The following is a 24,452-nucleotide window of genomic DNA, read 5'->3' on the forward strand; positions in this document are numbered from 1 at the left end:
GAAGGTTCAGTTTAACAATATTAAGCAATAGATTACATCACAGGATAATCCTAAAACCATTTTGCTTTCTCGCTAGTCACCCCACTGCAGAATGGGAGTGAGAAGATTGGGAAGAGGGTGGGCTGTTGCTCAGTTTGTATGGGCTGGCCTCGGTGTGGAGTCCTGAGCTACGGCACCTTGAAGACTAAAAATATTTTATTATGGCATATAATGGAATCCCTAGGCAGGAAAAAAAAGGCAGGAAAAATAGGAAAACTGAATTACGGGCCTATAATGCTCAAGAATAACACATTATGCTAAACCATAGTTGTGCAAAATTCAAATCTCATTCTTAAAATCCAGAGGACGTTTTTAAAATTTTGCTAAAAGAATTAACCATCCGTAATATGCGAGGCCATCCGTAATATGAGCCTCTTGTGGCGCAGAGTGGTAAGGCAGCTGTCTGAAAGCTTTGCCCATGAGGCTGGGAGTTCGATCCCAGCAGCCGGCTCAAGGTTGACTCAGCCTTCCGTCCTTCCGAGGTCGGTAAAATGAGTACCCAGCTTGCTGGGGGGTAAACGGTGATGACTGGGGAAGGCACTGGCAAACCACCCCGTATTGAGTCTGCCATGAAAACGCTAGAGGGCGTCACCCCAAGGGTCAGACATGACCCGGTGCTTGCACAGGGGATACCTTTACCTTTACCTTTAATGTGCGAGGAGTCCTAGATTCCAGGTCTCTGACAAAAGGGCCAAAAGGGGTGTCCAAATTGTGGCTCTCCGGGTGCCCATGGACTACAATGCCCATGAGTCCCTGCTTGGCCACCCCTGATGGTGAAGATCCCTGGCTGAGACCCTCCAAGAATCAAAGTAGATGATTCAGTACTTGATAGATCAATGGTCTGAAACCATATAAGGAAGCTGCTCGTGCCTACACTGCAAAATCTCTTTCCCCGGCTTCAGGCTCAATTCCGAGTGACAATATTAATACCAACCGACATAATACAATGTCTTTCTGCTGTTCCCAGGCATCAATATGGTGCGAAACAGGACGATGCACAAGATTATGATAAGCTTTCATCTCAACCCAGGGTCCTTTCCTGCAACATGAAGATCATATAGATTGTATTTGCTTTTATATTGAGCCAGACAATTTTTAGTGCTTAATAGGAAAAAAAAATCCAGCGTTTTGCACATAAAGAAGACCTCCTGAATTAGAAAATGTAAATTCCTATCTTGTCTTCTACTATTTTCATTATGGGAAGAGGGGAGTTAATACTGTTTGACCCCAGCAAAGCCAAAAATGTAAAGGTCTTCCTGATTTCCAGTGGACAATCTGCCCCAGAAGACCTGACATTCAAAAAAAACATAACCAGGAAGTCCTGCCTCCAGACTATGGAAATTGTCACGTTTAAGCAGGAGTGGCCAAACGGTGGCTCGCCAGATGTCCATGGACTACAATTCCCATGAGACCTTGCTAGTTTGGCCACCCCTGAGTCTATGGAGAAATGGTTTTGACCGGAAGCTTGGGGAGAGTGTCACTCTAGCCTTCTAGTCTATGGTCGCTTCGGCCGCGAAACGCCAGCCACCGCAGCCGGGGCAAGAATTCCGCGCGCTATGCATGTTGGGGATTGTAGTCTAGCTCCCTCTAAAAGGCCGGTTTCTCTGGTGAAAAAACCGAGACAGAGAACTGCATTTCCCACCATGCCTCGCGCGAGCGCCGAAGCCCGATAACAGGGGGATAATGAGGAAGGCGAGCAGGAGCCGCTAAGCACTTCCCAGCGGAGTCCAGCGGACGCAGGTAAGCAACGCCAGGCCTCACCTGGGCAGGTAGGTGGAAGGCCCTGCCCAGGTTGCCATCCTCCAGGTGGAGCCTGGAGATCTCCCGGAATCACAGCTGATCCCCAGTTGGCAGGCAGAAGATCCCTTGGAGAGCATGGCTGCGTTGGAGGGGGCGGCTCCACCTCCAGATCTCCGGACTGGAGTTGGCAACGTCGTGACTACGACCCGCCTTGCGTGTTTTCATAGGGGAAGTCGAGAGGGGAGGGGGCTCAAGCCCCACGAGGGGAACCAACCTTGTAGGGCAGACCTGTTTTACTGGTCGACATTTTAATGATTTCTTGGGTGGCCAAACTGTGGCTCTCCAGATGTCCATGGACTACAATTCCCATGAGCCCCTACCGGGGCTCATGGGAATTGTAGTCCATGGACATCTAGAGAGCCACAGTTTGGCCACCCCCATTATGTCATGTGGTTTGCTGTAACCTGCCCCCAAATCTGGAGAGAAGGTGGGGTAACAAATATTTATTTATTTATTTGATTTATATAGCGCTCTTCCTAATGGCTCAGGGCAGTGTCCAAGAATGGTGCAGGAGAAAGACCAGATTGTGTGAGTGCAGGGGAGACAGTTAAGAGCCGCACGAACAATCTTGACTGGCCTGATCTTGTTGGAGATTGGAAGCTAAACAGGGTCAGTCTTGGCTAGGATGGGGGTGGGAGACCAAAAATGAAGGCGGTGGTTTCTACACCAGCTCTAGGAACTTGGGCACTGATCTGTCGGCCTGCAGGCATTGGCTGTCTTCGGTCTTGGGCAGGTGACTTCTCTCTTTAAATTATTATTATTATTATTATTATTATTATTATTATTATTATTATTATTATTATTATTATTATTATTATTATTATTATTATTATTATATTCTAGCCTGCCGCTCCCCTGAGGCTCGTGGCAGGTAACAACATGTAAAACCCCCATAAAACCCCTAGTACATAAAACACCTAAAACAATCCCCAACCTCATCCAAAGACCTGGCAGAAGAGCTCCATTTCACAGTTTCTGCAGAACAGTGAAAGCTCCTGCAGGGCCCTCAGCTCTTCTGGGAGCTCATTCCACCAGGTCGGGGCCAGGACCAAAAAGGCCCCGGCCCTGGTTGCTTTCCTCTGAACCCTCTCCATTTTGTCCACGTCCTTTTTGACAAGGTCAGGTTAGCCTGGGTTATCTAAGACAGGGCAAACCCGTTCTTACCTCGCTGCACCTGTTAGCTGCCAGCTGTTTACATCTCAGTATAAAGGGAAAAGAAAAAAGACAGAAATCGTGGAACTGATGCACCTTTGTGCCGAAGAGGGGCACGTATCTCCTGCAGACATCACCTTGAAACAGCTTATATTTAGTCGTAGGAAAACCACAGCAGCTGCACTCGGCTTACTCATTTTCTCATTGTTTCCATTGTTCTGCCGCAAACTGCATGATTTACCAGGAAACCGAACACAGACAAACAACCCCCCCAAACCTTAGATTGTTATAGTAACAAGGTTTAAAGCGGGCAGTGGTTGCGAGAGCGAAGTGCCTAAGAGGCACCAAGATACCTCTCCTTGCATTCTTCCCTCCTCTTCTTCATCTGTTGGCTTCCTTGCTTGTAGACTTCCAAGCTCTTCAGAAGCAGGGGCCCCTTCTCCTTGGAAGTGGATCCAAAACCTGGTTCTGTCCATCTAAGGAGGGTTTGAGCACATGTATGGCAACCAGCATTCTGACCACGAGGACCCAGGCTAGCCAGATTTTGTCCAATCTTGGAATCTAAGCAGGGACGGTACTTGGATGGGAGACCCCACCCAAAAAATCCAGGGTCGCTGTGCAGAGGCAGGTGTTGGAAAATCACTTCTTTTCTTCTGCCCTGGCCTGGGTAGCATAGGCTAGTCTGATCTTGTCTGACCTCCAAAGCTAAGCAGGGTCAGCTCTGGTTAGGACTTGAATGGGAGACCACCAGGGTTGCTGTGTAGAGGCAGCTGGTGGCAGACCACTTTTGAACATGGCCATGTCAAATAGCAGGCAGTTCAAATGTTTTCATATTTACCGCTTTAGGGACCCAATTGGGGTGGAAAGTTGGCATTAAAACACTTTAAGTAAATAATTTTTAAAAAATATATCAGTTTTGCGGTGGCCCTGTGACGGTGGAACTCCCTTCCCCCCTTCTCCATACACAGCCAGCTGGGCAACAATGGGTCAGTCGCAGTCTTCTGAGAGCTGTCCTCGCAGAGCAGTTCTTCCAGAGCTCTCTCAGCCCCATGTCCCTCACAGGACGCCTGCTGTGGGGAGAGGAGGGGAAGGTGATTGCACGCCGCTTTGAGACTCCTTCATTTAGTGGAAAGCGGGGTATAAAAACCAGCTCTTCTTCTAATCTACGGTGGTCAGTGAGTTGTTGTTTTCTTCCTTTCTTTTTTTAAAGAGAAAACTTACATTGGCTTTTCTTCTGGGGGGGGAGACACAGGCCCTGTTTACCGTCTAAAAATAAAAGTCTCACAAAGACAGGAGATGTGGAATGGACAGGTGGGGCAGTCCTTGCATACAAATGAGTCCCCCCCCCACACACACACACACATCACTGACTGGCTTTCTTGCATGGGTGAACAAGATGGGATTGCCCTAGGGATGCCAGACTCCAGATGGGGCCTGGAGATATTACAGCAGCTTTATAGACTGCCAAAATCAGTTCCCCCTGGAAGAAAGGGTCTACTTTGGAGGGGGGGACTTGCTTCCTCCCCAGGCCCTTCCCACCCCAGGCTCTGCCCCTAAAATCTTCAGGCATCTCCCAACCCAGATCTGGCAATCCTGTTCTTTTATCTGGCTAGGGACGCTGGGCCAGTTTCTTCTTCTCCTTAGTGGTTCTCTGGCTCCATCTCCCCATTTGCTGTATTGGGGCCTCCGGACAGAGAATTCCATAATTGGATTGTGAGGTTTTCTTCCCCGCAGACTGGAGTGGGGAGGGAGAAGGGAAGGGATCCAGTTGGGGTATTCTAATGATTGGCATTTTGCACTTAGGGCCAGGATGTATACGCTGCTGTCTGGACTTTACAAATACATGTTCCAGCGGGATGAATACTGCATCTTGATCCTCGGGCTGGACAATGCCGGGAAGACGGTGAGTTGTGCTGGTGCTTGGCCATGCGGAGGTAGGGTTGCCAGCTTCCAGGCGGGGCCTGGAGAACACCCAAAATTAGAACTGGTTCCCAAATGTCTACTTCCCTGCTTTGGAGGGCGGACTCTGTACTGTTCCACCCCACTGAGGTCCCTTCCCTCTCCAAACCCTGCCTTCCACAGAGTCATAGAATCCTAGAGTGGGAAGTAGTCCTGGAGGCCATCTAGTCCCACCCCCTGCTCAGGATTAGCCTCAAACATCCAGGAGAAGGATCTGTCCAGCCACTGCTTGAAGACGGCCAGTGAGGGGGAGCTCCCCACCTCCTGAGGCAGCCCATTCCACTGCTGAACTAGACTCCTAGAGTAGGAGGGGCCATCCAGGCCATCCCACCCCCTGGTCAATTCAGAATCAGCCTCAAGCATCCAGGATAAAGATCTGCTTGAAGACCACCAGTGAGGGGGAGCTCCCCACCTCCTCAGGCAGCCCATTCCACCGCTCAGCTACTCTGATTGTGACATTTTTTTCCTGATATGCAGCAACTTCAGGGGAAGACCTTGGCCTCTATGCCCTGTTGTTGGCCCTCAAGAGAAACTGTTCGGTCTCTGTATAAGGCTGTTTGAGACAGGATGCGGGACAAGGTGGACCCTCACTGGTCTAATCCAGAAGGGCTATTCTGAGGTTCTTAGGAAGGCTTCAGCTTCTATGCCCTGTTATTGAACCTCCAGAGGAACTGGTTGGCCTCTGTGTGAGGCAGGATGCTGAATGAGATGGACCCCTGGTCTGATCCAGCAGGGCTCTCCTGATGTTCTCATGAAGGCCTCGGTCTCTCTGCCCTGTTGTTGACCTTCCAGAGGAACTGGTTGCCCCCCCCCCCCGTGTGAGTCAGGATGCTGCCCTAAATGGACCAGTGATCTGGTCTAGCTGGGCTCTCCTGAAGTTCTTATGTTAGATCACCTGCTCTGTATGCAGTACCATTTGGTTCCCGATGTCTCCAGTGGAAAGAATCTTGCCTAGGATGTATGGTAATGTCCTGGTTCTTCCATATGATGCTAGTGAAGCATTTGAGCAGCTTTTGGTTTTGATGTTTCCAGTTGGGAGATTTTGGTGGGTCTTAATAAAAGATACCATATTTGGTGTGTGTGTGTGTGGGTGTGTTAATTTCTGGATTTTGTTTTCCGTAAGATATTTCTAATTCCTTCTCTCTCTCTCTCTCTCCTTTTCTCCCTCTTTCCAGACCTTCCTGGAACAGACGAAGACGAGGTTCACTAAGAACTTCAAAGGCATGAACTTCTCGAAAATCACAACCACGGTGGGCTTGAACAGTAAGTGCGTCTATCAAAGGGAAGGGAGAACTGGGCACAAGACACAAGAATGTAAATTGTTTGGGTTGTGGGAATTGAGAGATCTAGCAGTGGCAAAAAATCAATTCCAGGGTCTTTTTCCTTTTCTGCACAACTAGGTGTAATCAACCAGAAGTCAAAAATCGAAATCCAAATGGCACAAATGTCTTTTTTTTCTTTTTTTCTTATTTAATGAATGTATTCCTAATTTTTGCAAGCTTAAATGGACTCCAGGGAATGGTAGAGGACAGGAAGGCCTGGAAGATCATTGTCCATGGGGTCGCAATGGGTCAGACACGACTTCGCACCTAACAACAACAACAACAAATTTTTAAATTTCAACTCATCAGTATCTATTAATTTCCAAATATCGGCAACCAAAACTGGGTCCGAGGTATTCTTATCCCGCTTTCTGTATCTTCGCCAGAGATTGCCAGTCAAGAGCCACAATTAGGCAGTGTCATAATTAAAGTCAGAATTTACATAAATAACATACATTGTGCCTCCAGCAAACACAAATCCAATCAGCAACATACCCGAGTAAAGCTTCACAGTTATCCCATTTCACTTGGAATATGAGCTGAGAGGAAAAGGTTGTTCTTTAAAGCTGTTGGGATAACTGGTGTTTTTTACTGCAGTAGTGGAAAATGCCATCAGGTTGTAGTCGGCCTATGGGGACCCCGTAGGGCTTTCGAGACAAGAGCTGAGCAGAGGTGTTTTGCCACTCCCTGCCCCTGCAAAGCAACCTGGGATTTCCTTGGTGGTCTCCCATCCAATTAGTAGCCAGGACTGACCTGGCATAGCTTCTGACATCTAATGCGAGGGTCCCCAACCACGGGGCCCGGGCCGCGGCTCCCTCTCCCCGTCCCCCCCCCCGCAGCAAGAAACTTCCCTGGCCTCAAGCTTCATTTTGTGGGAGGGGGGAGAGGGAAGCAGGTCCGTGCATGCGCGACAGGTCCGCGCATGGACATTTGCACCATGTGCAGCTGCAAACACGCATGCATGGTAGTTTTGCGCATGCGCGGAAGTGCCGTGCATGCACTTTTGTGACCACGCATGGCGCAACTGCACATGCACAGCATGCACGGCCACGCAATTGCCCTCCCCACCACCGCCGGTCTGCAGCCTTAGAAAGGTTGCGGACCACTGATCTAATGAGGTTGGGTTAGCCTGGGCCATGAAGAAAGGGCAAACTAACAGATGTAGGTTGACACTGCTGGCCTCTGCGTAGCAGCCCTGGACTTCCTTAATGGTCTCCCATCCAAGCACTAGCCAACACCGACCCTGCTCAGCTTCTGAGATCTAATGAGATCACGGTAGCCTGGGCCATGCAAGTTGAGGCATGCAGACATAGGTGGTTTGATAGATAGAGGTGGACTTCCTTGGTGGTCCCCCATTTTATTTCTCCATGAAAAGAAAACTTAGCAGGAGAGTTAGCAGGCCCACAGTCCCTGAACGTTTTTCCCATTTGGCTGTTTTTGCTGGTCTAGAATTGCAAGATTCAAGAATTGCAAGATTCAAATAGAACACAAAGCGTAAACTAACAGGAGCTGCTAGAAAGAATTTAGTCTGTTACACCAGGCGGCCAGTAGGAGGAGCCCTATAACATGGTTTCAAGGATATGCTTCTGACACATTTTATTCCATTGTTTTCATTAAATATTGCACACACACACACATATATAATGTTTTAAGTGTTTTTTTTTAAAGTTTGGCATCTTTTTATGCCTGCTGCTATGCAGACTCTGCAATATTTTATTAAATTGTTTACATTTTGTATTTATCTTATATGTATGTAAACTTTTTTGAAAGTTTGACTCCAAATTGGGCAGAAAGGCAGCCCTCAAATCACAGCTGACATGGCAAGCCTGTTGTGTTTGCAAGGCCAGAGTGTCACGTCCCCAGGAGTGCATCCCAGAACAGACGGGGGTTTCCAGCACTGGACCCAAACTAGAGTTAGTCTCTATCAAAGGAAGATCAGGAAGCCCCAGGTAGAATGCATTCACTGGCAAAATAATTGTCGAAGACAGTGGCCCTGAACAGCCAGGGCAGTTATACCCATGGACCTTTGCCACTCCCAAAACTGCGCGGGGAAATCCATTCCCACAGTGGATCCCTTTGATCCAAGGAAGTTTGAAAAGCAGAAACAGCTAGTCTGGGTGGCAAAGCTACACAGCCACCACACAGCACGTGGAGCAGGAGAAAAGACATTACCAGGACGGAGCCGGGCTCCCTGCATCAGAAGACCCGGCAAAGAACAAAGTGAGCAGATGGGAGGGGTGGACAGCAGGAGCACTACTCCCGCCCGGAGGGCTAATACCAAGACTGAGATGGCACATGACGCCGGGAGGGGTTTCCCGAATGGGCAGGAGTTTTAAATATTTAAAAAAATATTAAAAGATTTATCGGGTGATCTGACCATATATGGTCATGTCGACCCTGCTCCCGAAATGGCTGATGTTGGGCCTGGAGAGGGTGGGGAGGGGAGGGGCCCCAGGTGGGTGTGGCCACAGCTCTGCTTCCCAACCATATTCTACACCAGGGGTAGTCAAACTGCGGCCCTCCAGATGTCCATGGACTACAATTCCCAGGAGCCCCCTGCCAGCGAATGCTGGCAGGGGGCTCCTGGGAATTGTAGTCCATGGACATCTGGAGGGCCGCAGTTTGACTACCCCTGTTCTACACCATCGCCCCAATTCCAGGATTTCTCGAGGCCTGAAGAAAGTTTCAGGGGATCCTCAATGGTAAAAAAGCTGAGAAAGGCTGGTATAAGCAGACATGCAGACACAGGCTGGCCTTAAAATCAAAATTTTTAAAAGGAAAACAAGTTGTGCATTGCATTGTGCCTTTGTGTCTGTCTTCCAGTTGGCACCATAGACGTGGGCAAAGCACGGCTGATGTTCTGGGATCTGGGAGGCCAAGAGGAGCTACAGTCTCTATGGGACAAGGTAGGGACTGGAAAACGGCCTTCTAGGATGTGGGGTACAGTCCCCTGAAAACTCTGCTAAAGAAGAAGAGCTGGGGGTTTTATACCTCACCTTTCTCTACCTGAAGGAGTTCTCAAGCAGCCTCCAGTCGCCTTCCTTTCCTCTCCCCACAATAGACACCCTATGATGTAAGTGGGGATGAGAGAGCTCTGAGAGAACTGCTCTGTGAGAACAGCTCATTCCTCCACATGCAGCCAGCTGGGTGACCTTGGGTTAGTTACAGTCATGATAGAGCTGTAAGTAATACCAGGGCTCTCTCAGCTCCATCTATCTCATGGGGTGTCTGTTGTGGGGAGAGGAAGGGGAAGGCAATTGGAAGCTGCTTTGAGACTCCTTTGGATAGAGAAAAGCTGCATATAAGAACCTTCTTCTTCTTCTTCAGTAATCTCAGGGCTCTCTCAGCCTCCCTTCCCTCACAGGGTGTCTGTTGTGGGGAGAGGAAGGGGAAGGTGATTGGAAGCCGCTTTGAGACTCCTTCGGGTAGAGAAAAGCGGCATCTAAGAACCAACTCTCCTTCTTCTTCAGTAATCTCAGGGCTCTCTCAGCCTCCCTCCCTAACAGGGTGTCTGTTGTGGGGAGAGGAAGGGGAAGGTGATTGGAAGCCGCTTTGAGACTCCTTCGGGTAGAGAAAAGCGGCATCTAAGAACCAACTCTTCTTCTTCTTTTAGCTGGAGATGCCGGGGATTGGACCTGGGACCTTCTGCATACCAGGCAGATGTTCCTCCACTGACCTGCAGCCCCATATCTGTAGCCCCCTGGGCAACACAGTGCAAAGACGACCAGCACCACCTCCCCTGGGCCTGCTAATTCCCATCCTCTGTTTTTCAGTACTATGCGGAATCTCACGGCGTCATCTATATCATTGACTCCACAGACGAGGAGAGACTTTCGGAATCCAAACAAGCTTTTGGTGAGCGTGCCGGGCATTTTCTTGCATGGTTACTTGTCCTTCTCAAAGTGCTTTTTTTTTCCTCCGGGAAATTTTAGGGCGAGGGCACAAAGCGTCGGTTTTAAAAAGCAAACAAGCAAACTCGCCTTATACGCATGACAGTCTGGCTCTAGAGCTGAACGAACCAAAAGAAACCGGTGCCAAACCTTCTTGCGCCTTCCTGTTGAGTTGGATCCAGCACAGTATTTCTGCAGGCTGAGGTTTCGCTGCCTCTGAAACACAGAAGTTGCCCCTCCTGTCCCCGTGGGGCATTTGGGGCTCCTTGCCAGGGTGGGTGGGAGGAGCCGATCGAGCCGTGTCCCCTTTCACCACTGGAAACTGTGCTCTGGATCCAGCCCATTGAGAACAAGGGTACCTGAGGGACCACTTGTCCACGTACGCCCTTCAAAGAGCTGCAGCCTGGTGGAATGAACTGCCAGCAGAAACGCAGACTCTTACGGAGCTCTTGAACTCCTAAAGAACGGTGTTCTACCTTCGGGAATTTTAGTTGAGGTCCAGGCTGCTCTTCAACTCTCTATTTGGGCCCCCTGCCTACCCCCATGATGGGGATTATGTTGGAGTCCCCCCCCCCCCTCTTTCAAGCCAGGCTCTTATGACCAATGGCTGGTCGGATAGTTTTGTCAATAGCAAAGTGAGTTCATTCGGATTTAAGAAGTTGGTTTTCATTGAATTTTAGCGTTTTACTTGTTCTATTTGTACTTTTCCTGTTGTACTCTACCTTTATTTATTTAGATTTATATTTATATACCGCTCTCCCCGAAGGCCCAGTTTTGGAGAGGGGCTGTTTAGAAATCCTTGAGTTTACTCCTGGGCTGGGAGAGGCCAAGCTTCTAATCCCCCATGCAATGGCAAACCTTATTCGGTCTTGGACTGTTTCTAAATTTCCCCTGGAGATGCTCGTCAGAGAGCTGTCACGATGTCGTGCCCAGCATAGGGGTCCCCAGCATGGTTCCTCTGGGCCCGTGGTGCCGACCAACCCCTTTCCTGGTGCCCACCGAGAGTTTTTTAGAAAGTGGGTGGGGCCAAGTCCATTGGAGAGTGGATCGGCCATGGGTATTTGTTTAAAGTTTGCTTTGGCGGCAGCTGGCACCACCACAGCACAAAGGGTCTTCTCGGTATGACGGAGCCTAAGATGTAGCAGCTGCTTGGTCACCGCGCACACCATAATGTCAGAATCCCATAGGTGCCCACTGGCTCGTAAAGGTCAAGAACTGCTTGGCTAGACCACGATCTGGGAGACCAGGGTTTGATTCTCCACTTTGCCATGAAAGATTACTGGGTAACCTCAGCCAAGTCCCGCTCTCTTAACGTCGCCTACCTCTAAGGGTTGTCGTGAAGGTGAAAGAGGGGAGAGGAGAAGCACCTGGAGGTCCGTAGAACAGCCTTTCTCAAGTTTTTTTACTCTTGAGAAACCCCAGAAACGTTCTTCAGGCTTCGAGAAACCCCAGAAGTGGCAGAATAGGGTTGGGAAGCAGAGCGGTGGACACGCCCACCTGAGGCCCCTCCCCTTCCTACCCCCTCCAGGCCCATCATTGGCCATTTCAGGAGGGGAAGAGGAGGTCGACATGACCATATATGGTCATATCACCCGAGAAACGTTTAACACATTAAAAAAATATATGAAAAATTAATTAACTCCCAACTGTTTGGGAAAACCCTACCAGGGCTATCAAGAAACCAAAGGTTTTCACGAAACCCTGGTTGAGACAGCCTGCCGTAGACAAAGGATAGGATTAAAAAAATAATAAAATTCCAAGATTATCGATAGGATTTGAATTTGGGGTCCTTTCGGACCAGATGCCCGGCTCTCTTCCCCCATCCTCACTTCTCCCTCTTCTGCCCCGCAGAGAAGATGATAACCAGTGAAGTCCTGGAAGGCGTTCCGCTGCTCGTCCTTGCTAACAAACAAGACGTAGAGGTAAGTCCCGGGCAGACTTAGAAGCCAGACAGTATCTCAAATGAGTACCCTCCTGTTTTGTTTTGGGAGAAAGCTTCTATCTCCGTGCCAGAACATCCCCTCTAGCTCCAATCTCATGCCTCGCTGGGTTATTTTGGTTCCCCGACGTGCTTGCCGCGAACAATCTCCACTTCCAGGAAACTGGAAATGCCTCTCTCTCTCTCTGCTTTCGGGTCTTCTGCGCACACGCCCAGGACCTCACGCGGCCGTTCTGTGTCCTTCTGGGCTCGGCGTTGGCTCAGTACCACTTACCCGGAAGGGAGGGAGGTTCGTCATTCTCCCGTACGGATCAGAGGGGATCCGTGAGCGTCTATAAACGGAGAGGCGGCAGAGTCGCGGGTGAGCTGTTTGTGGTTTCCAGAGCCCTGGAGTGTGCGGACCACCCTGGGTGATTGGAGGGCTGCCTTGAATGACCAGCATACCTTGCCCTAAAAAGGAAGCCCCTCTGCTGAAATAGTCACAATTCCTAAATATTTTTTCCATGACGCTGGTTTGCCTCCGTCTGAGCAGTCGCAGCATTTCCTTTGCTTGACAAAGTTCCCAGGCTCCTTGGTTTGGAGGGGCTGGGCTGGCGGGTGCTAGGAATTATTTTTGTCCCCAAAGCCCTCACAAGTCGCTGTTAATAAGAATGTGGGTCCCTTGGTGGTTCTGGGCCCCTTTCCTGATGCCCAAGTGTTTTAGAATCCAGGGGAGGGCAACAAAGATGGTGAGGGGTTTGGAGACCAAGACGTATGGGGAAAGGTTGGGGGAGCTTGGTCTGTTTAGCCTGGAGAAGAGACGACTGAGAAGGGATCTGATAACCAAGTATTTAAAAGGCTGCCATGTAGAGCAGCGTTAGTCAACTTGTGGTCCTCCAGATGTCCATGGACTACAATTCCCATGAGCCCCTGCCAGCAAATGCTGGCAGGGGCTCATGGGAATTGTAGTCCATGGACATCTGGAGGACCACAGGTTGACTACCCCTGGTGCAGAGGATGGAGCAGAGTTGTTCTCTCTTGCCCAGGAGGGACGGACCAGAACCAAGGGGACGAAAGCGGCTTACAATCGCCTCCCCTTTCCTCTCCGCACAACAGATCCCCTTGTGAGGTGGGTGAGGCTGAGAGAGCCCTGATATCAGAACAGCTTTATCAGGGCTGTGACTAGCCCAAGGCTACCCAGCTTGGCTGCATGTGGGGGAGCGCAGAATCAAACCTGACTCGCCAGATAAGAAGTCCGCACTCCTAACCACTGCACCAAGCTGGCTCTCAAGCTAAGACCTTTCCCTCATGCCCCTTTCCTCTCCTCTCAATCATGGAAGCATCCAAGCGCATCACCTTCTCTGAAGGAGAGCATTTGGCTGTCTCCGCTGTGCACGGCCCAGAGAAAAACATATCGATGTGCCATGAACCTCTCATCTCTGTTTGTGTTCAGCGCTTCTGACTTAGGAGCGACCGACCTAAAAAGAAGTCCTACCGTTGCCCTCTAGGGGGAGCCGTTCTCTCGTCGAAATCGGGGGTTTAACCTCCGGGCTGGTTTATCTCTGCAAAGACCAACAGGACGTGGGCAGTCTGAGATGGCCGTCTCACCGGGTTTTGGATTTCCTGTTGTAGTGGTTGAGAGCAGCTGCTTCTAATCGGGTGAGCCGGGTTGGATTCCCCGCTCCTCTTCCACTTGCAGCCAGCTGGGTGACCTTGGGCTAGTCACAGTCCTGTTAGAGCTGTTCTTGCAGAGCCGTTCTCTCAGAGCTCTCTCAGACCCACCTACCTCACAGGGCCTCTGTTGTGGGGAAATTGTAAGGTGCTTTGAGAATCCTTTGGGTAGTGAAAAGTGGGGCATAAAAACCAACGCTTCTTCTTCCTCATCACCTCCAGCCTGATCCTTTTAGCTGGTGTTGCCCGGGATCGAACCTGGGACCTTCTGCGTGCTAAGCAGGGACTCTGCCACTGTGCCACTCACCTCTGGCCAGGAATCACAGAAGCCGCTCCTGACGGCTCGCCTGTAGACCTGTCCTTTGGCTCCCAGGGGGGAAGGGGATGCAAAGAGGAGAATTCACCACTTCCCCACCCCCCCACCCCATGCTGAAGAGGGGAGGGATGTGCATTCCTGGGCTCCAACGCCCAAAAAGGTATTTTTGCGCCCCTTGGAATGTGCAGCAGACGATGGGGAATTTTGGCGGCCAATGGGCATTCTTTTGCCCTAACCGGGAATTCCATTCCAGCCACGAGGGCTTCCACTGTGAAGGGCAGAGCGCTCGAAGGGATGTGGCCAAGGGTTTTTTGGCAGGCTGAATCCCAGTTTCTTGAGAAAGGCTAAGTCGCGGACACCTGGCGAGGAGGGAGCTGGAATGCCCCTCTTGGCCCCGGACCTTTCTGGCCAAAGGGTTTGTCGACAATCTCTCGCTCCCATTGTTGACGCTTCCGGCCCACTGACAACCTGACTTCCTCTTCCCTCTCTCTTCTGGCCCCTTGTCAAGCTGCACCCAGGGCTCCTTCAAGGTATTGAGGGGGCCCACGCAGAGCACCCTTCTCCTACGCAGCCTCCGCCGGGTCCCCACCGAGCCCTGGCCCGACGGTGGCCGATGCCCATCCAGGAGCCGATGCGTGCCACCTCCCGCGTCTCTGGCGGCCAGGAGCAGCTCAGGGCAAGCACTTACTGGCACATACTGTCCAGATCGCCCAGGGCACTGCTCCTGCCTCCTGCTCGAAAAGCCTGAATGATCCCTCTCTTGCTTTCCTCTAACACAGGGGTAGCCAACCTGTGGTCCTCCAGATGTTCATGGACTACAATTCCCATGAGCCCCCTGCCAGCGTTTGCTGGCAGGGGGCTCATGGGAATTGTAGTCCATGAACATCTGGAGGACCACAGGTTGACTACCCCTGCTCTAAACAACTCTTTATTTCCTGTGAAGTCACAGTCCACTTTGCGGAACCATTTATCCCACCCTCTCCTCTCGCGGGGCTAGAGACGTCTGCTGTCCCTAGGCCATTTCCCCCACCGTGCTGCCCACGGGCGTCTAAGTGCCCGCCACCACCTTTCTAGGTGACCACGAAACATATTTTAGGAATTCTGACTTGCCACTGAAGCTGTGTGGGTTCTAAAAGCCATTATTCTGTGGCTGCGGCTGCTGATCTCGTATGTATTTTAGTGGCACCTTTAAGACCAACCCAAGTTTTGTTCAGGGGGTGAGCTTTTGTGTCCATCTGCGTCCGAAGACACGGATGCTTATGCCTTGAATAAAACTGCGCTGGCTCTGAAGAAGTCTGCCTGGTCTCGACCAGGGCCAGAGCAATCTCAGTCCTGGCCCCCACCTGGTGGAATGAGCTCCCGGAGGGGATCGGGGCCCTGATGGAGCTTAAACAGTTCCGCAGGGCCTGCAAAAGGGAGCTCCTCCACCAGGCATTTGGTTGTGACCAGGACAACCAACCAACATCTACAGAGCCCCTGCCCCCCCCCCCAAATCCATCAAAGCGTTCTGCTCCTGGACCTGTTAGTACTATTATACTGTTGTAATGTTGTACTGTTATAATTATCGGTTAGTAATATTAATGTTATAGTTATTTATATGTACAGATTGTTTCTTGTAGAGTTTCTAGGTTCTGTGTAAGCCTGAGGCTTCGGGGAGGGCGGCATATAAATATAATAAATAAATATAGGGTGCCCCTGGACCTATATAATAAATAAATATAGGGTGCCCCCTTTGTCCTGCTGCCTCAAATCTAAAACGGCGGGCCACCTGAATCCAGTCCTTATTTTATTCTCTCTCACCACTACTTCTTTTTAATGACTCCTCTTCTCCTCCAGCAGTCTTTTCGTGGCTGGGCCCACGGCCCCGTTCCTGAATGCCAAACGTACCCCCTGGCTCAGGAAGGTCAGGGGCTGCCCCCCACCCCGCCCCATGCACTGTCCAAGAGCAGATCTCACCCCCTCGTCACCCCCAACCGACCCACCTCTCCCACCTGGCTTGGAACTCCAGCCTTCTTGTAGAATTCCTCCTGCCCCCCCCCCCCCCAAGCTCTGCGCTGTGCCGTTTGGGGCATGTGAGTCCCTCCTTCCCATGCACATTCTGGTGTGTACCGCAAAGTTTTCGGTGGTTTTGGAGGCCTGGATGTTATGTGATAGAAACAGCTGTTTTGAGATCTGGTCTCGCTGGCAGATGTTTCCCCGGGCTAGGCAATAGCTTGGGAACTCTGGCACGCAACCTCGTCCCGAAACGCACAGGACGCGTGATTCTCGCACATGTGTTTGTTGTTAGCATGAGGCAATCTCCGATGATCTAATGTAGGGGCAGTCAACCTGTGGCCCTCCAGATGTTCGTGGACTACAATCCCCATGAGCCCCTGCCAGCAAAGCTGGCAGGGGCTCATGGGGATTGTAGTCCACGAACATCTGGAGGGCCACAGGTTGACTGCCCCTGATCTAATGGGCAGCATGCTGGTTTTCTTCTGCCCCCATTCATGTCTGTGGTGAGCTCATGAAACGGCACATAGGGCAAAATTCCATGCAAAACACATCCCGTTTGAACAAAGTTTGGCACTTTGAAAACCAAGCAGGCTTTGTCCGAGGCATAAGTTTTTCTGTGCACGCACGCTGTTGTATCTGGAGCAGCGTGCACGGACACAGAAGCTTATATCTCGAATAAAACTTGGTTGGTCCTAAACATGCCCCTGGCCCAGATTCAGTCTTTGTTCTGCTGCTTCGGATCAACACGGCCACCCACCCAAATCCCGTTAGGCGCCCGCTTGAGAGCCTCTGCTCTGCAGGGAGTTTTTGCTCGAGCCCTTCGGCTAAACTCTGCGTTTGGTTTGGATTACCGTACTCCCCTCTCATCTCTCTTATGGGATTATTATGGCTACGTTTATTGTTCTTCTGAAAACTGCCCCGAAGCATCTAGTTTTCCCAGCCTGAAATGGGGTGGGGTGGGGGCCCCTTGCCTTGCCGGGGGAGCTGCAGGCATTCCTCAGGGCTCCACGCTGAACCGCTTCCCTCGCAGGCCTGTGCTTTGGCAGGAGGCAAACGGCCTGACCTTTTAGACCAGTGGTTCTCAACCTTCCTGATGCCACGACCCTTTAATGCAGTTCCTCCTGTTGTGGCGCAGAGTGGTAAGGCAGCAGACATGCAGTCTGAAAGCTCTGCCCATGCGGCTGGGAGTTCCATCTCAGCAGCCGGCTCAAGGTTGACTCAGCCTTCCATCCTTCCGAGGTCGGTAAAATGAGTACCCAGCTTGCTGGGGGGTAAACGGTAATGACTGGGGAAGGCACAGGCAAACCACCCCGTATTGAGTCTGCCATGAAAACGCTAGAGGGCGTCACCCCAAGGGTCAGACATGACCCGGTGCTTGCACAGGGGATACCTTTACCTTTTACCTGTTGTGGTGACCCCCAACCCTAAAATCATGCAAGGGTTCTTTCACAGAAATTAAACCGACACTGACCAATGGCATGAAGATCCATGGTTCAGGATTGTATATAAATTAGTTTCTTTCTGGGGTTTCTCAGTTCCGTTCTGCCTCTTGTCCCACCATGCCGATCTCGCTCTTTTCCGCTGCTCCAGACAGACGAACGCTCTCTCTCGATCTACTCCACAAGGCTGTTGTGTGGATGAAATGAAAGAGGAGCGATATCGGCTACTTTGGGACCCCCATGGAGAGAAGGGCCCTACCGTGACCCCCGTGAAAGGGTCCTGACCCCCAGGTTGAGAACCACTGGTTTACAGCCTGCAGGCACCTTCAGGATTCTGGCACAGGGCAGTGGGCACAGTCTAAATTGGTCGTCATGGGAGGTGTAGCCAACTCTAAATATAAATATAACTCTAAAAGCCCCTCTTCAACAGTTCAGGCAGAATCTCACTGTACAGCACGATGTTTGATCTGCACAGCCAATCAGAAGCCCTGCTGGACAGAACCCCACCCAATTTCTAAGCACCAGGAAAGGGGTCACCGTGGGTGGGAGGGTGGGCACCACGGGGACCACGCTGGCATGAGGCAGGGGTAGTCAAACTGCGGCCCTCCAGATGTCCATGGACTACAATTCCCAAGAGCCCCCTGCCAGCGAATGCTGGCAGGGGGCTCATGGGAATTGTAGTCCATGGACATCTGGAGGGCCGCAGTTTGACTACCGCTGGCATAAGGGATGAGGACAGGCTGCAGAAAGTCGTTCCTGTGTGTAAGGGTAGCCAAGCAGGCTCTGACCTTTCTCCTCCTTCGCACAGGGCTGCCTGTCAATCCCGGACATCAAGACGGCGTTCAGCGACTGCATCAACAAGATCGGGAAGAGGGACTGTCTGACGCAGGCCTGCTCGGCTCTCACTGGGTAAGTCGGAGATGGCATCTGTCAAGAGACCCTGGGTGTTGCTGCAGGTGGGATCCCACTAATGGACCCCGTGAACATAACAGAACATCCGACCCTGCTGGATCACCTAGTCCAGCCTCCTGTCTCTCATAGTGGCCTACCAGTTCCTCTGCAGGGCCAACAACAGAGCAGAGAGGCCGAGGCCTTCCTAAGAACAGCAGAAGAGCCCTGCTGGGTCAGACCAGGGGTCCATCTAGTCCAGCCTCCTGTCTCACACTAGGGCCAACCAGTTCCTCCGGAAGGCCAAAAACAGGGCAGAGAGGCCGAGGCCTTCCTAAGAACATCAGAAGAGCCCTGCTGGGTCAGACCAGTGGGGTCCATCTAGTCCAGCCTCCTGTCCCACACAGTGGCCAACCAGTTCCTCTGCAGGGCCAACAACAGGGCATAGAAGTCAAGGCCTTCAGAAGAGCCCTGCTGGATCAGACCAGGGGTCCATCTAGTCCAGCCTCCTGTCTCACCCAGGGGCCAGCCAGTTCCTCTGCAGGGCCAAGAACGGGACAGAGAGGCTGAGGTCCTCTCTGATGTTGCCTCCTGGCACTGGGATGCAGAGGCTGACTGCAGTCCCTTGTAGACGCCATGGCCAGCAGCCACTGACAGGCCTGCCCTCCATGAATCTACGTCAAGTTGTAGTGGACCTCTCATTCAGTGCAAGAGCTCTCTGTGAGTCAAGAGGCTACATTGGGGGAAACCACATGGCCTAGAGCAGTGGTCCCCCACCTTTTTATCACCGGGGACCACTCAGCGCCTTTTACTGAGGCCCGGTGGGGGGGGGTAGTTTACTCCTCTACTCTCAACCACTGCCCTAACGCTCTCTGATCGCTATGGTCATGTTTAAGCATCCCTTCAAAATAAGATACAGACACGCCACAACAATGAACATAAGGAACATTTTATTTTCATGGAAATTTTAACTCATGACAATGACAAATCAATGGGAACCCTGAGCTTGTTTCTCTGCAACGAGATAGTCCCATCTGGGAGTGATGGGAGACAAGGACACCCAAAGTGTGTTGTAAAGGGCCAGGGAGATGAAGTAGAGGGCTGGGGGGGGGGAGAGGGCGTCCTTCGCGGCCCACCTCCAATTAGTCGACGGACCATATGTGGTCCGCAGCCCACAGGTTGGGGATCGCTAGCCTAGAATGAAGCACCGCTGCCAGCAGAAATAACCCATGGCCTTGAGCCCAGGGATTAGAGGAGCTGGATTCTGAGCAGCTTAATGCTTTTCTCATAACAGATTGCTCTTTGGTTGGAGGCAGGTCTGGGAAAAACGCGGAGGTCAGTTTCTTTTTCCTACCAAGGGAATCGATTCTCGTTCAGACTCCTGGCTACGTTTTCGTTTTCTGGGCCGTGGGCAGACGTGAGCTGCTTGATACAGTTTCAGGAAATTTCCTGCAAGGCAAAAAGGAAGCCCTGCAGGACGGGGCTGGGAGTCCATCTCATCCAAAACCCCTGTTTTAGTCAGGGGTTCTGTGCCTGCATATCACCAGGTTGCCAACTCCGTGGGGAAATGCCCAGAGATCTGAGCCTGTGGTGGGGCAGGGCCTAAATAGGCTCCACCCCCCCAAAGTTACCATTTTCTTGATGGGAACTGACCTCTGCAGACTGGAGAGGAGTTGGAATGCTGGGAAATCTCCAGGCCCCACCTGGAGGCTGGCAGCTGGCAGCTGGCAAAAATCCCTCAAGATTGACTCAAGGAGAAGATGATAGCCCTCTTTAAGTATTTGAAACGTTGTCACTTGGAGGAGGGCAGGATGCTGTTTCCGTTGGCTGCAGAGGAGAGGACACGCAGTAATGGGTTTAAACTTCAAGTACAACGATATAGGCTAGATATCAGGAAAAAGTTTTTCACAGTCAGAGTAGTTCAGCAGTGGAATAGGCTGCCTAAGGAGGTGGTGAGCTCCCCCTCACTGGAAGTCTTCAAGCAAAGGTTGGACACACACTTTTCTTGGATGCTTTAGGATGCTTTGGGCTGATCCTGCGTTGAGCAGGGGGTTGGACTAGATGGCCTCTATGGCCCCTTCCAACTCTATGATTCTAGGATTCTAAGTTAAACAGGCAGCATCAGTCACTAAAGGGATTTTTAAAATGTCAAGACAAATAATGCAAGAAGAGTATGAAGTATATTTGATTGTGTGTCTCTTCCAGTCGAAGGAACACTGAAAAACAAAGATTCCCTTGAAGACGCCAATTGGCAAAGGACAGAGGGAATTTCTAGCTGAGTAATAAAAGATCTGTTTTTACTTTGTGCCTTTTCAGCCTTGGCCTTGCTGTTTATCACTATATATTCAATTTTTATATTAATTTTACCTTGATTTTACCGAGTCCACAGAGATAGGTGGGACAACAAATGGAAATTATTAATAATGCTAAAAATAATCAATTAATACCAGTTTGGTGGTGGTTAGGAGTGCGGACTTCTAATCTGGTGAGCTGAGTTTGATTCCCCACTCCCCCATATGCAGCCAGCTGGGTGACCTTGGGCTCGCCACGGCGCTGATAAAATTGTTCTGACCGAGCAGGAATATCAGGGTTCTCTCAGCCTCACCCACCTCACAGGGTGTCTGTTGTGGGGAGAGGAAGGGAAGGTGACTGTAAGCCGCTTTGAGCCTCCTTCGGGTAGGGAAAAGCGGCATCTAAGAACCAACTCTTCTTCTTCTGCAAGCTGATGAATGCTCAGGGCAGTAATATTCTCCTCTCTTTCTCTCTTTGGGTGTGTGTTTTTTCAGCAAAGGGGTGAACGACGGGATCGAGTGGATGGTGAAATGCGTGGTGAGAAACATCCATCGCCCCCCGAGGCAGAAGGACATCACGTAGAGAACCACAGAGGGAACCGAGTTCCGGATTCCTTGTCTCCGGAATCGCATCGTTTCACTCTGACTCTTTCTCCCTCCCCCTCTCTCTTTCTCTCTCGGAATGAAGCCCCCAGACCTCTCGGTCTGCCCCTAGTTCGCGTGGGCCGAACGTGCGTGCCGGGTCATCTTTCGGCGTCTTGCAGAAGGACTCCTTGACCGTGAAGGACTTTGGCCGGAGCTTCAATCTGTTAATTTCTCCTACGCCCTTAGTGCCAAGGGCACGTTTTTCTGTTCTTGGGAATAGGGGGTGGCCCTTAAGTCTTTGGGGCTCAAGTCACCTCTGCATCCGTTTTCCCTGCCGGGCTGAAGATTCTCTCGTCACCTGCTCCGGATGCTTAAAACATGTTGGGCAGCTCGCTTTCCAATTGCTGTCGGGAGAGATTTTTTGCCCGCTGACCTGCGGGGGCGGCCGCAGTCTTGAAAATAGGAGGGGACAATTTCTTGGCGACCAAGAAAATATCTCAACCCATCTGATTTGGAACGAGGGACTCTGCTGGGGCGAATGGCCCTGGTCATATCTGTGTCCGTACGGGACTAGAATCGATGTGTAGATTTCGTTGCCCATCGGTTTGGGGATGACGACGACGACAGCAGCGGTTAGGCACAAAATGGGTCCTGTCGGTCGAAAGCTCTGTTTGGGTGACCTCTCCCCTCTGGTCGCCTCAGCCAAGCAGAGGAAAGGAGCTGGGAGCTGTTCTTTTGCGGAGCCAATAATGCTCTGTGTAGTTCCGGGATCCAGAAATGCCGTATGTGGATCGTTATCCAATAAAGTTTCATATCCCTCTGTACAATGGTGCCTTGAATGCAGTTTTCTTCCTGCAGAAGTGAAGGTCAGGGGCCTTATGCTCTCTGAAGCTGCGCACTTCTAAGAGCAAATCCTTTAAAAATGAAATACTGTTATCCTCTTTCTGGATCCACAGGGCCTGCCCACACTTTTCCTGGTGCCTGCCTAGCACTTTTAGAAAGTGGGCACGACCACGTAGAGCTTTTGTCCAGGTAGGGCTTTTGTCCAGGATTCTGCAGGGGGTTGGACTCGATGACCCTGGATGTCCCTTCCAACTCTGATTCAATGAAGACTCCTGATTGGCTACTGGAGATTCGATTGGCTGCATCAATTAATTAAAAAATGCTTCAGCAGCAGCTGTCTCCATAGCGCAAGGGTCTTCCCTGGGTGACTGAAAGTAAGCTGCCGCAGCCATGTTGGGTTGGCCCCGCCTCCTGCAGCAGCCATTTTGTGGCTGCAGCCGCCACGTTGCGTAGCATTCACTGGCAGTCTTCAAGCAAAGGTTGGATACACACTTTTCTTGGATGCTTTAGGATGCTTTGGGCTGATCCTGCGTTGAGCAGGGGGTTGGACTAGATGGCCTGTATGGCCCCTTCCAACTCTATGATTCTGTGATTCTATGAGCTGATCCTGCGTTGAGCAGGGGGTTGGACTAGATGGCCTGTATGGCCCCTTCCAACTCTCTATGATTCTATGATTCCAAAGGTGGACAAAGGCTCAGAAAGGATGGGGTGCCCTGGCTTAGACTATGACCAGTGATCTCTCCAATGGATAAGCTACATTTTTTTTCTCACCTGGGGTTATAGATTAGCTTCCAAATCGGTCACCGTCTAAGGGGGATGCAAGCCGTTCTATGCACTTAGCTAGCCATTGATTATTTTGGAAATGTGTATGCTGCCTTTCCAGAGCCTTGTTTTCTGTTTCAAAAGTGTGAGTTGCTGAGAAATAGTGTTTAATTTATTTAAAACATGGTTTTATCCTTTCTCATAAATGTTTCATAGATGGGACGGTCAGAAGGGCCGGACCATACAGGAGAAGACTGTCCTTCCGATGCCCAGTTCCCAAGCCATGTTAGGGCTTCTATGTGACCACTGCCTGGAAAATAGCTTTGCATCCAATTCGGATCCTGCCATGCCTTTTCCCAAAGCCCAGAACATACCCTGGTTTAGAACTGTTGTTGTAAACCCTTTCCAGTAAGCCCACCTCTGAGGTAGCGTGGTGTAGTAGTTAAACTTCAGCCTTGGAGACCCAGGTTCAGTCAGCAGCAAAGTTTCCAACATATTGAGAAATGGACAAGTTAAAATTTGAAACGGCAACAGAGAACAATAGCCTTCTTAATAAATTCCACGTTAGTTGTAAATTTCCTCCATTCTGGGGCGGGTTGGACTAGATGACCCTGAGGGTCCCTTCCAATTCTATGATTCGGATGTTAAATTAAATCAGACAAAATGAAACCCTGGTTGAGAAAACCACTTTGTGTACCCAATGACGAGAAAGAGGAGAGCCAAGCAAAGTCAATTGTAGTAATTTGCATGTGAAACTCAGGGAATGTCCGGTCCTGGGCCGGATTTCGTGGTGGTGTTCTGACGGGAATGGGGAAGGCCTGTGTTTTGTCACAAATGCTGATTTTGGTAGCAGCTGTTCCATGTCAGCAAAGCCCATGCCAGCGCCAGAGGCAGACAGTGTGCGTCTGGAGTGAGGGAAGCACGGAAGCAAGGAATTTTTCCACTACGGCTGATTGCCATTCATCTTGCGCCTCTCCCCGGAGTGAGGGTTTTCCACTGGCAAATCGTGAGTTGAATTGTTCCCCCCCCCCCCGGCCACCCCTAGCATATTTCAGGTTTTGGGAGGCCCTCGAAGCACGCAAAAGGCTTTGTGAGTTTATTTTATTTCTTAGATTTACATACCCCTCTCCCTTGCGGCATGGCGCAGTTTGCCTAGCACATGGAGAGCATAGGAACAGTTCAATTTAGCAGCAACACCGAATAGAACAACAGTAGAAATGGTGAGTTGCGTCCGGAACGGGCCTTCTGCTCAACGATGTCTCCTCAGAAATCACTTCTATTGAGGCGAATGGTCCGTAATGACAGGTTTGTGGCTGTACCATTAGACCCAGCTTCATTCTGCACACTCTGGGTAATGCAATTATATATATATCTGTTCCACATAATATATTTCTGGTAAGGTCTCGGAGGAGGAGCTGGTGTCATGGCTTAAGTGCCATTCAGCGCTTAACACCCGCTCAGGGCGGCTGTCCCGCCCCTGAGGACCCCCTCCTCCAACCAGCTTGCTTGTCTGTCCAGCAGCCAGCCAATCGCCTTCCGTCCCCCACCCCCTCCTCCTTCCACTTCCATCAGAGGCTCGGAG

The 24,452-nt window shown here is 50.9% G+C and overlaps 1 protein-coding gene across 1 annotated transcript; it reads left to right on the forward strand.

Annotated features, from left to right (window-relative positions):
- The first annotated feature begins 1,621 nt into the window (after window positions 1-1,621).
- ARFRP1 (ARF related protein 1) lies at window positions 1,622-22,092 on the forward strand. Its single transcript, XM_077335946.1, has 8 exons — window positions 1,622-1,779; window positions 4,795-4,894; window positions 6,126-6,213; window positions 9,096-9,178; window positions 10,046-10,127; window positions 12,014-12,084; window positions 18,310-18,410; window positions 21,176-22,092. The coding sequence occupies exons 2-8, from the start codon at window positions 4,802-4,804 to the stop codon at window positions 21,261-21,263; spliced, it is 606 nt and encodes a 201-aa protein (XP_077192061.1). The 5' UTR covers window positions 1,622-1,779; window positions 4,795-4,801; the 3' UTR covers window positions 21,264-22,092.
- Window positions 22,093-24,452: the final 2,360 nt, after the last annotated feature.

This window comes from Paroedura picta, chromosome 4 (assembly GCF_049243985.1).
Source record: "Paroedura picta isolate Pp20150507F chromosome 4, Ppicta_v3.0, whole genome shotgun sequence".
NCBI lineage: Eukaryota > Metazoa > Chordata > Lepidosauria > Squamata > Gekkonidae > Paroedura > Paroedura picta.

Bases quoted from the DNA above. Each gene is read 5' to 3' on its own strand.
- ARFRP1 (XM_077335946.1), top strand. From the start codon at position 4,802: ATGTATACGCTGCTGTCTGGACTTTACAAATACATGTTCCAGCGGGAT. The intron at 4,895-6,125 runs GTGAGTTGTGCT...CCCTCTTTCCAG, and splicing joins TGGACAATGCCGGGAAGACG to ACCTTCCTGGAACAGACGAA. The intron at 6,214-9,095 runs GTAAGTGCGTCT...TCTGTCTTCCAG, and splicing joins AACCACGGTGGGCTTGAACA to TTGGCACCATAGACGTGGGC.